Here is a 13,173-nt window from a genome sequence, read left to right on the forward strand (position 1 = left end):
AAAAGTCTCCTAATACAAATAACTAATAACTGGACTAGACTAGATCTTTACAAGTTCTAAGTAATATGATCAGGAGTATTTTGGCTAAACTCTGCAAGAAGATATAATAAGAGATATCCTATTTAAAATAACTCTAGCAATATAAAATAATGTTTAAATGTTATTTCATTAAGATAAGAAAATTTTATTTTGAGGGAAGGTAATTATTGTTCTGTTTAGATTTACATTTAAGGGAATACATATACATATAATGCTGCATTCAAAGGTTTTGCCCTTTTGAGAGAGGGAAAAAGAGAGAATTTTAGTGAAGATTGTGACTCAAACAGTATATTTTCATCTCTTGATTTTTTCAACCAGGATAATAGGGCCGGGGTAAAGTAAACCTGTTATTTTTTCTACAGGCATATTACAACACCGATGATGAGCGAGAAGGGTAAGACATTTAGTTCTTTCATTTCAAAGCTTGGAGGGAAATAAGGGACAGTCCGTTCATGCCAGCAAAAATGCTCCATCTGTGTATTCCAAGCAGGAGATGGAACTTTTCCAACTCAGACTTTTGATTTCTGGTTATGATGACATTGGATCATTTTGGGAGGGAAACCCAGGAAACACCATCTTTCTGTTCTGACTCTTATATTTCTTCTTTTCCTCTCTATAGACTAATTTGAGATTATTTTGTTTTATTTTACTTTTATTCTGAATTATCTAATTTTTCAGCTTTTCCACTTCAAATAAAATTTTACGTAAGAGGAAATGAAGTAACAGGGAATGTGAGTGTTCTCATCATTTCATAAACATTTATTGAATCTACTTTGTGCAAAGCATTTTGTTAGGCATTGAATCTACAAGGATGGGAAAAAAATACAGTTCCTATCCTCAAGGAGATTATGATCGGCTCTTCATGATACAAAAGGAAAGGAGGAAGGAAGGGATCATCTGGACCTTCCTCATGATCACCTAAGAGCTCATCCACCTGACTTTATTTGAGCATGGGATAAGAATTTGTCATTCCTTTACAATGAGAATGCTAAGTACCCCATGAGCTGCTTAAAGTGAAAATAGTCATTAGGCTATCTTTAACAGTAGCCTACACACACACACACACACACACACACACACACACACACACACACACACACACACACACACACACACACACACACACACACACACACACATCCTCCATTCCAGGGATATTAGTGAATTGTATGTGAAGTGGAGAAGAAGGTCAGGTGAAGTTAGTATGGAGAGTTGAAATGGTCCTAGGCACTTGCATTTGAGTCACTAAAAACATAGACACCTGTCTACTTCACCCATACCATAGTTACCTCTTTTAGTTCTCAAGGGCAACAGAAGTGGAGAAACTATTCTATTTCTGTCAAGATACTGAGTAAATGAGTATGGTTCTTTTCCCTTTTAAAAAGTCTAGACTTTCACTAGTTACTGTGAATCCACAAAGCCAGTAGGAGAATGGAGGGAGTTTTACTTTTTTTGAAGAGAGGAAAAAGGCAGGCAGTGGTAACAAGGGCTTCCAGATTTTATCAATATTATTTATTATCATTTAGTCTATTTTATACTTTGCAAAGCACCACAATCTTCATTACTTCATCTCATAAAATCATAGAAGTTTAAGAACTGGAAAAGACCTTAGAAGAATCCTTTTTGCATCCCTGATTAGTGGTCATCTAACTTTTTTTCTTGATGATTTTCCACTAATGGTTGCTCACTATCTCAGGAGTCAGCATATTCTAATACTGGCAATCTGTGGATGTGAAAAAATTCTTTCTTATGCTGAGCTGTAATCTCTCTTCTTTTATAATTTTTCACCTTTCCTGTTCAAATTCTTCCCTTTTAATCTATAAACCATAAGCTTACTCTCTCTTCTGCTGGACACCTCTTAAATATTACAGAGAGTTACTATATGTTCCCAAAGCCCTCTCTCTTTGGGATAAACATCTTCAGTATCTGCAGCTGAGTTTCTAAGAGGAAATTTGTATTCTCCTTATCATTCTGTTTTCTGATTGTCACTATCTACCTTCAAACATAGGACCCAGATTTAGGAACAGTATATCTGCTTTCTTTGATCTAGAAAAGAAAATCTATTAACTCAGTCTATTGTTTTTAGTAGCTCTACCACACTGTTAGCCATATTAATTATATGCTCAACTAAATCTATTCCCATTTGTCTTGTCTTTCCCCACATGACTTTATTCAAAATCACCTTATAATTTTGGAATTGAATTTGGGTTTGTGGCAGATATAATCATTATTTTCAGTTGAGGAAATTGAGATTCACTAGAGTTAAGTGACTTTATTAAAATCATACATCTGGTTAGTAAACCAGTACTTGAACTCGGATCTCTTTTTTATTAACCTCTGGTAACTTCGTTAGCCTGTATCCAAGTTCATGTTTCATATCTCTGTTTTCTATCTACTCATCTTAAATTAAAAAATTAATATAATACCAAACTACTATTAATATTTTTAATACTTTTGATGAAGAAGCAATGGGGAACAGGAACCAAGAGCAAGAGTAAGAATCAGAAATATCTGGGTTCAAGATCTGTTTCTACTATGTATTGGCTCTGAGTATAACTTAACTTCTCAGTTATCCTCCCCTCCAAGCAACTTTGTAAGAATTTAAGTTGCAGATTGGTATTGAATTTGCTCATCAGAAATTCAGTGGTCCATTGAAATCCTAGGTCTGGACTGTCCTCTTTTCCAATACCTCCATTCCCCTCGATACTCTGAGAAATAACTCAGGATTCTTTGTTAATATATCCACACTTTCCCCCCTTGAATCTTATCTGTTCTCTTCCCTTCCAAACAAGCAACAAACATTTATTAAATGCTTTCTTTGCAAACACACACTCTGTGCTAACCTTGAGGAATATAAATATAAAAATAAGACAATCCCTTTCTTCAGAGAGCTTATATTCTATTCCTCACCCTGGAATCTGAGCTCCAAAATTTCGGACAATTTCAGGTATGCTAACCACTCTTTCTATATCACCTTGGATTTTCCTGGTTACTCTCACCCTTTTTTTATTAGATGCTAAGATTCTTTTAATTCAGTCCCCTTCCACATTCTTCTGCATGTGTTAATATATTCAATAGACAGTGACATTCTACATACATTTTCTCATTTAATCCTTAAATAACCTTGGGAGTGGATCCTAAAAATTATGATTATAACCATTTTACAGATGAAGCAACAGAGTCTCTAAGAGATTAAGTGATTTTCCTTTCCATGGTTACACAACTAATAAATGGAAGAAGATGAATTTGAACCTAGGTCTCTCTTTCATTCAAGTCCCATACTTCTTTCTATTACACCAAACTACCTCATAATAAATGTTCAGAGACTGACCAACTGACTACCTCAAATCAGTAGATCAGAAAAATAGACATCAAAGATGATTAATAACATGTTTCTCCTTTATGTTCCTGCCATGGGGCAAACTTTATTCTCCTTCATTAAGAGGTCCAATCACTCAATCACAAGTCACTAGAGACTTGAGACCCTTCTTTTTTTTAGGCATATAAACATTTAATTTGTTTTCCAATTATATGCAATGGTAGTTTCTCCCAATCATTTTTTTTTTGCAAGGCAATGGGGTTAAGTGGCTTTGCCCAAGGCCACACAGGGCTAGTGCTCTATCCACTGTGCCACCTAGCTGTCCCCTCTCCCAATCATTTTTTCAAAGTTTTGAGTTTTACAATCCTTTTCTCCCTCCCTTCCTTCCCTCCCCCCTCCCCCCAACAGAAGGCAGAGTGATATAGGCTTTACTCGAGACCCTTCTTGCTCATTCTCCAGAGTGTGGAGCGTTTCCTATTGACTTGCGACTGGATCAGTGTGGTGGCCATTTGAGGAGTTAGTCTTTCAAAACCCAGGCCTTTGATACCTTGGATAGAACATTCATTTTAAAGGCACTGAAATCAGCTTTCCTACCAAATTCTCCATACTCCACTTTCCTTATTAAACATAACTATATTACCATTTAAATGAGAACAAAATGCAATATTTTTTACTGCATGAATTATAACATGTCATTTTATGATTTCCATTAAACACCCAGCTTTGCTTCCAGCTGGTGATATGAGGTTTCCATATCAGAACACCTGAGTCTTTCCCTAGAGACCTCCTAGTGAGGCTCTATCTTAAGATAGGGACTCTCTCCCTCACCACTGGGAAATGTTATTCATATAGATGCTCCAGCAATGGTGAATGCAATTTAAAAAGAAAATTCAAAGGAATATGGGACAGAAAGCAACTGGCAGCCCGTCACCCATACTCAAATAAGATCCCTAAGGATGTTTAGTTGCTTTTGGAAATAATAAAGGAATTGTCCAGTTTGACTTCCCCTGAAGAATCTGAGCCTCAGCTTCTTTACCCTGGGACATTCAATGAGCTGAAATTCTACTTAGGGATTATGTTGCTCACAAAGGAAATGTAGATGAATTCTCTTAAGCCATTAAAGTACCATAATTCCAAATCAGAAAAGAAGGGATAGTAGAAGGAAAAATAAGGAAAGGAGAAAGAGTGGAAAAAAGGAAAAATGTACATTTGTTAAAAAATTTTAAAGTTGGAAAAGACCTTTGGTATAATCTGAGTCCTGTTGTACCAATGAGGAAAATGAAAACTAGAGTGGTCAAATTGCTGGTTCTCCCTACTGGTAATTTCTTAGATTACCTTCAATTTATCTAGTTATAGATCTTGTTTGTGCAGCTCCTTGAAGGCAGGCACTGGTTTTTGCTTTTCTTTGTTTCCCCAGAGCTTTACACAATGCCCAGCCTATATCTGGTTCTTAATAAATGCTTCTTCTTGTTATGATAAAGCTGAAGAACCCAGCTTGCAAATTAAATTCAACATTTACTATGTTCTAGGGACTATACAAAGAAAGGCAAAAACAGTGCTTGCCCTCAAGGAGCTCACATAGTAATGTGGCTGACAACATGTAACAACCATGTAAACATGAGACACTAATAAATTGAGCTTGGCAATATGAAAGAGACATAACGATGACTGATGGGGATTCCATTCTGGAGAGAAGATAAATCATGTACACAAGTTACACAAAATAACAGTATTCAAAAAGGGCACACAAGTTTCTGTAAGTCCCAGGATGGAGAGATGATTTACAAATTTCTGTTTCCCAATCCACATCTCTTTTTTTTAGGAACAAGTCAACAATCAAGAATATTCTATTGTAAAACAACAGAGAGACAGACTTTAAGTTCAAAAGAAGTTGTCTTTATCTTTAGGGCCATCTCTTAGCATCTATCCTTTTCCCCTACTCATATTGCAGTAGATATAATCACTTTCCTGACTCCAAGGACCGAGTAACTGGTACAACTGATTCCTGACTGATTGTCTCTGGGGGCACTTTTTCTTTATCTCTACAAGAGAACCTTAGCTTTGAATTTTGAAGGGGAATCAGATATTTTGGAAAGTCATTTTGTGGATTTAATTGCAGAGTAACTGATAAAAAAATGAGACTGACATGAATGTTCCATGTCCAATAGTTACTTTGGTCACAGGCACAAAACTTGTAAGCCATCATAGACAATAGAGTCCAACTAATCCAAAACATATATACACAGAAATTTCATCTACAAAATCCCAGACAATGGGGGCAGCTAGGTGGCACAGTGGATAAAGCACAGACCCTGGAGTCAGGAGTACCTGGGTTCAAATCTGGTCTCATACACTTAATAATTACCTAGCTGTGTGGCCTTGGGCAAGCCACTTAACTCCATTTGCCTTGCAAAAAAAAATCTAAAAAAAAAAATCCCAGACAAGTGGTTATCCAATCTCTATTGAACAGGGAATATACTTTTTGAGACAACCACTTCTTTCTGTTAAACTTTTTTTCAATATGAGGGGCTGAAATTTTCCACTCCATAAGTTCTGCCCATTAATTGCTTATCATTCTGCCAGCGTGGGGTCAAAGAGAACAAATCTAGTCTTCCTTCTATATGACAATCCTTCAAAAAAGTCAGCCAGCACCTATCCCCTCTAAATCTACCCAAACTCTATTTCTTCAGGTCAAACACTTTCAACCAATCCTTATATAGCATGTATAGTTTTGGATCTGCCTTTGGACATGCTCTCTAGGTTCTCAGTGTCATTCCTAAATTGCAGTGCACCAAACTGAACACAGTTTTTTAGTTGGTGTCTGACCAAAGTAAAAAATCAGCAATACTGTATCCCTTCTGTTGTTTTGGACAAAACTTCTACATAGTCTAATGTGATATTAGACTTTCATATCTAATTGTGTTGAGCTTATAGCACATCTGAGCTCTCCATCACACTGTTTTCTGGCCACAATTTCTCCATCCTCTATTTGTATGGTTACTTCTTAAAAACAAGGTTGTAAGACCTAATATTCATTACTATTAAATTTTAACATTAGATTTGGCTCAGTCTTTTGGGATCCTAATTTTGTAATTGAATAAGGTAAACCATGATTCCTAGATTCCTTTTATCTACAAATTTGATAAGCATGCCATCTCTGCTTTCTTGAAAATCACTGAAAAAATTGTTGAATAAAACATGGCCAGATCCCTCTAGCACTTCATGGGACACTTTTCTCCTGATTGGCCTTCATGTATAAAGGCTAATGTTTAGGCTCAGTTGCTCAACCAATTCCAAATCCACTTAAGTGTACTATCACCTAGTCCAAATTTGTCTGCTCTTGTAGGTATTGACATCACCTAAGACTTTGTCAAATGCCTTGCTGAAATCCAGTTGTAATATGGCTTCTAAACCCTATAATTACATTTTCTTTTGAAAAGTTAAAATTAAGTGCCAGTCAGTCATGAGTGAAGAAAATAATCTAAGAATATAAAGCCAAATATATTTCCTAGAATCATAGAAATCATGAAATCATCTAACACTGAGTCTGAACTGTATCCTGGATTATCTACTGACTTAATTATATTCTTAATTGATAAGTCCCTATTTGCAATTAGGAAGCCCTCAGTTAAAAATCTTGCCTCAGATACTAATTATGTGACTTTGGGCAAATCACTTAACCTTTTTCAGACTCAGTTACCTTAAGTGTAAATAGGGATAATAATCACATATACCTCACAGAATTGTTTAGAAGAATAAAATATGATAACACATGGAGAGTGCTTTATAAACCTTAAAATGCTATATAAATTTTATCACTATTATTATTAACAATAGTAATTCTAGAATTTCTTTAAATAACAAATTGGCAGAATCCAGATAGGGAAAAATTGTGGTTTTGGATAAGGAAAAAAATTAATCAAAAGTCAGCAGGTTTAAGAAGCTATAAAGTAGGTTCAGTTAGAAAAAAACAGCAACTAAACTAAAGATAAAAAAACCAAAAAAACCCACACATTAGCTATGCCTCATAGTACCCTGCAATGAAGGAAGGCAGATATATTTTCTCAATTTGTTTCCAAGGTCAAGATTTATCATTAAAATTATAAAGCATTTCAAAAAAAAACCTGAGAAAAACAAAAGGAAGCATCTAAGAAATAATTTTCTATTTACCAAAAAGAAATTGGTTGACTATTAGCAACTGTATAACTGTACTTCCTACATCTTGAAAGAAAATTATGCAACTTGCTGGACCACCACAAACTGACCTCAAACTCTTTGCTAGAATAGAACCTGCCCCCATGATCTGTATCTATAACATAATAAAAGGAAGCTATAGTGGTGAAAGAAAAAAAAAACACCTTCTTCCCTCATCCAATAGGGGCTTTCTGATGTCTTCTGCTCTTTGACTTTGGTGACCATGGGATGAATAGTTGTCCTGTGTGGCAAAAGAAATGGGTTCACAAATATTGGGTCTAAGCCTTTACTATCTTTGGTACCCTGGGCAAGTCTTAGCACTTTTCAACTCACCTTTGAGCCTTTGTCTTAGAAATAAAATGGAGATAAGAATATTCACACTAATGCCTATCTCACAAGTTATTAAGAATACCTAATGAACTTTAATTACAATGTATAAATGAAAGCTATTATCTGCCATTGATATTTTTCTGAGCTTTAATTTTCAGTTCCTCACTTAAAAGGTGAGAGAATAACTACTTTTCCTCTTGGTTCTATTACTGTCATTTACTATTATTTCATATTAATTGAGGGTCTTGCATATACTATTTGTTCAGTCCTAACATGTCTAGATATGAATTATCTACATTCATTCCCTACTTCTATTAAGATAGTTTGATTGTAGTTTTTAGTTGGTTTCCTTATAGCAGTAATGCTCACAAAGAACTCATCTTGGGAGGAGTCTTCTACACTGACCTCTGAGCTATGTGTAATCCTGGAGTAGGGGTGTGTTCCTGCTAGGCACAAAATGGAAGCTTTTCACTTGCACATGCCTCCTCTCTGCTCTTCTTTCTCCCTATTACTCTCTTCCCCTGCTCTATTAAGCATGCTCCACCTCATTTCTTAGTTGTGTCTGATCCTGAGAATTCCCCAGAAGGCTGAGGGTTGAGTTCAGACTATTTCTTTTTCTCCATACTAGCTATTTCCTAAAAAAAAAATGAAACATTTTATATGAGACTTTTATCCCTTTGGCAGCCTTATTCCTTGTCCTTGGATGGAGATAGAAAGGGATGCAAAAAAATAACCCACAAAACCAAAAATCATCTAGTAATTAGGGTATTGTTTCACATGATTTTGTTTGGTTATTCTGTGTATGTTTTATCAATAAATTGCTTGTGTTCTTTTTTTAGTAGCAGTGTGCTTGTTAAAAGGATGTTCAGGCCAATGGAGGAAGAGTTTGGTCCACCACCTTCTAAGCAGATGAAAGAAGAAGGAATGAAGAGAGGTACTTAGCAGCTAGAGGCACCACATTACACTGTCATCACTATTGTTACAGCAGTGCACACATTCACCCATCTGAATTTGCCAAGGACAACACCCACCTCAGTATAGTGTCTCCAGTCATTTATGGGCCTGGCATCACACTAAATAGGTCACACAGGATGGCTGAAGGAAAATAGTTTCAAGACTATAATAAAATTGTCACTTATACATACACCTATTCTAGGGAAATTCTAAGGAACTATATCAAGCAACAGGGTTTTAAACATGCTAATTGTTTAAAAATAAAAACAAATCAAAATAACTCCTACTGAAAGTAGCCTATTTGATTTAACATGGTGACAGTTTCAGCCTCAAAGAACCTGAACCTGAATATCATTTTTAAGGAAGTTATGACTAGGTGACTTCTCCATATCCTTGTAATGTAGTGTTTTCATTTAAGAGAGGAAAACTTAGTTCCATCTGAACCAACTTTTGGTGTTTGGAAGGAAACTACCCAGACTCTAGAGCTATTTTTAGATTTCATTTACTTCTTTTCACAGTTCAATGTAGAGATTAGCAACGAAAGGAGAAAAATTCCCCCATACGAAATTTTTCTCTCCAAATTTCCCATTTCTGTTTAGATAGACTTGGAAGGATTTACTGACAAACTCAAACTCTTCTTGAGATTTTCTTGAATTGGATTGGCAAACTGAACATCTTTTTTGTTTCCATCATTGTGTTGTAAGAAGAGCCATACTAGATTGAGAGACTAGATACTTGTATCCTAATCCTGGCTCTGTAACTAATTAGATGTAGAGTCTTGGACAAGCCACTTAAATTCCCTGGTCCTCTTTTTCTTCATTTGTTTATTGGTGGAGCTCCACTGTTTATAAGCCTATGATCTATAAAATATAATTCCATGGCATGACCTACTGCTTGCTCAGCTCCTAAGGGGCAAAATCTGACATTTTCTAAGCTTTCATAATCAGAGGATCTGTCTTTTTCTCACATAATTTAATAACATTTAATTGTATAGTTGGTTAGAATCTCAGAGCAGCATAACCACCAGAAGGAGAGGGTGTTGGACCTCAGAAAAGATTAGACAGACTCATTTAATCAGTAACCCCTTTGATAAGAATTCTCAGGAACATTGAAATGGATCCACAAAGAGCAGGAAGAACTCAGATTGTTATTTTACCCTTTTAATAAGTGAAGAGAAATAAAGGTAGAAAATATCTACTTTTACAGAAGTCCAAATTCTGGTACAAAGTCCTATAGTTCCAGAAAACAGGTACTCAGAGAGAGGGCACAGTACAAGAAAAAGGGTATTTTACAAACTTTGACAGCCAGTACATAATAATGTTTGGATTATATTTTCAACCTCAGAAGACACTTCTTAAAAAATTGAATTCAGTCAGGCCTCCGTTTTCTCTGAAGACGAATATGGCTAGAAGAAGACCAGAGTTGTCCTTCAGTGCTCATAGGATCCAGAAATATAGAACTGCAACAGAACTTTAAGAAGTTAGCTGATCCAACCCACACACTTTAAAGTTTAAAATATCTATCAAGTCCCCAACAAGTAAAAGTCCAAGGCAGACTAGCACATAGTCCTCGGAGTAGTTCCCATTATGTTATATCAGTGTGATCCTGGGAAAATCAGTCTTCATTTGAATTCTCATCTGTTAAAAAGTGCAAGTTGAATTAAATGGCCTTTGAGGTCTTTTTCAGTTCTAAATCTGTGATCCTAAGGTTTTATCAGTTGATTATTTGCACTATTCTTGCTTTCTATGAATGTAGCCACAATTATCCCTTCTGGTCAGTCCCCTATCAACCTTACAGCCATCTCCCCTTAAATATTTGCCAACATTTCTGTAATCTAATTTAAATCCTAGAGGAATTTTTCTTATTATTTCTTACAAATATTGCACAGTCCATTAGCATGTAGAAGTTGATTATTACTACTGGTATTTCATCATGGCAGCCTTGGGATCCATAGATTGGGAAAGAGTTAAGCAATTAAATGACCTATGATATTAAGGTTGTTTTGCTACTATTTACTGAGCAAATCTCACAAATGTTCGTGAACCCTTGTGGTTTGTAGGTAGCAGACAGATGAATAGTTGTAGGACCTAGAATGAATTGCTGTCTTCCTAGGGCTTTGCTAAGGCTTACTATTCATCGTCTTTTGGTACAGGGTTCAAAAGATCCATGGAAGAGTTCTTTCATTTCCATATCAGTAAAAGAATAATAAAATGTTAGAACTGAATGGAACTTCAGAGATCTTCTAGACTAGTTCATTTATTTTACTAAGGAAATTGAATTTTAGAGATGTCAAGTGAGTTGTGTAAGAGCCACCATGATAATGATGATGATGATAATCATTATGATGACAATGATGTGATGGCAGAGTCAATATCACACATTGGATAGAGAATTGGCCTAGAAAGTGAGAAAGATCTGGATTCAGCAGGCCTCTCATATATATATATATATATATATATATATATATATATATATATATATATATATATATATACATATACTAATTATGTGATCCTGGGAAAGTCACTTAACTTCTCAGAAAGTTAGGAAGCTCTCTAAGACCATGAACTATAAGGAATGTTCTCACTTAGCTTGGTAGAGGGAATTTCCACACCTGGGAATCCATTCCTTATTATTTTCCCAAATTATAATAATGATTACAACAACCATTCATCTTCATAGTTTTGTCTATCATTAGAGTTGTCCCAAAGGTACTTTCACTGAATCTAGAGAAGATGACCCTACATTCTAATAATCTTATTCAATTATAAAAAAAAAAAACAACTTTTTGTTCAATTATAAAAATTTTGTCATCCTATACAAAATCTGCAAAACATTAAACATAAAGAGTACTTGAATATAATAACTCATCTCAGGACTGCTTCTACTTGAATTCTGTGAAACAAAAAAAGATAATAATACTTTGATATATGATCAGGTAAGGAAGCAAATAGTGAAAAGATCCTGGTCTTGGAATCAAAAAACCTGTGTTGACATCTAGTTTCTGCAAATCACTTTTTCTCTCCAAGCTCAATTTCCTCCATCTGTAGGGATAATTATGTAATATCTACCTTGCAGTACTGCCGTGGAGAAAGGGTGAAATAAAGTTGAGTTAGTACTACTAATAATTATATCTAAAATGTTTTAAACCTTAATTATTATTAATGAAATTATAATATTACAATTGCAGATTATAATTTTAATGCACACAGAAACTTCATGATGGCATCCATCCCTATACAATGCTTTTCCTATAGAATGAAAGTCTAGATTGTCATCTGGTCCTTTAGAGCTTTATATATTAATAATGAAACAAGCATAAAGGGGAGAAAAGCATCTTTGTGATATATATTGATGCTGTTCTTAAAATGTTTTGTCAAAGGGATGGAGAAAGACCTAAACCCTAGCACCAGAGATGTGGGTACAGTAATCAACAAGCAAGAGAAAGCCAACCTCACAGCAAGAAAAGTTTTGGAGGTGGGAGAGGAGCAAGAATAAAAACAAATTCCAGTGGCTGGTTGCCAGTGACACCATTTATTTCTGCCTGACTCTTAATCTTGATCAGCTTAGCCACTCATGCCTCATACAAATGTGCAGTTTCACTGAGCTGCCCTTTTAAAACATGGGTAAATCAAGCTCCATAAAATTATCTGTTGTTTATTCCTTGGAAATTCCTGAGGGTAGATTAGTTCTGCAGGGAGCTATCCTCATCAGTGTGGCTATTGTTAGCATTGTCTTGGTACTCACTTATAGGCATAGTTCCTTCAAGGACAATTGGGAGCCTTTCCTACTGAGCAGGATGAGGTTGCCTGTGGTGCCCAATATCCATGATGGAAGAATTCTTCCTGATGTTGTTGTTGTTAGAATTGTCATTATTGCTATTATCCTGCCACAAAGCCCTAGTTAATAAAGCTCTGGCTCCCTAAGGAAACAGCAGGGAGGGCTCCATAGACCCAGGATGTCAAGGCTCAGCTGTCAACACACTCAGCAGGAGAACATCTGAACAACCTTGCCCCTTGGTTCTGAGCCAAACCAATAAACATCACTTGGATGTTCCTTTACAGTGACACCAGAGACAGTATTAACTGTGACATTTTAGTAGCTAAGACTTTAAAAGATCATTGACCCAAACTGTGGAAAATTTATCCAGTATCATAGGGTATCATTTTTGTGTTCCTTCTTAGGATCAGAAAATTAAATTTGGAAGAAATCTTAGAAGTGTTCTGGTCCAACCCACTCATTTTTTAAGATGAGAAAAATAAATCTGAGAGAAGCTCACTCAGTTTCACACAGGCAATAAATGGGAAGAATCAGAATTTTAATTCTTATCCTCTGAC

General features: G+C 35.6%; 1 protein-coding gene across 1 annotated transcript in view; it reads left to right on the top strand.

Annotated features, from left to right (window-relative positions):
- GRHL2 (grainyhead like transcription factor 2) overlaps nt 1–13,173 on the top strand; it is a 210,453-nt gene that overhangs the window by 180,654 nt on the left and 16,626 nt on the right. Inside the window, exons 13-14 of the mRNA XM_074202113.1 lie at nt 402–433; nt 8,722–8,816. Coding sequence (XP_074058214.1) covers nt 402–433; nt 8,722–8,816 — 127 coding nt within the window. The remainder of the gene's footprint in view (nt 1–401; nt 434–8,721; nt 8,817–13,173) is intronic.

The sequence above is a fragment of the Macrotis lagotis genome, chromosome X (genome assembly GCF_037893015.1).
Source record: "Macrotis lagotis isolate mMagLag1 chromosome X, bilby.v1.9.chrom.fasta, whole genome shotgun sequence".
NCBI lineage: Eukaryota > Metazoa > Chordata > Mammalia > Peramelemorphia > Peramelidae > Macrotis > Macrotis lagotis.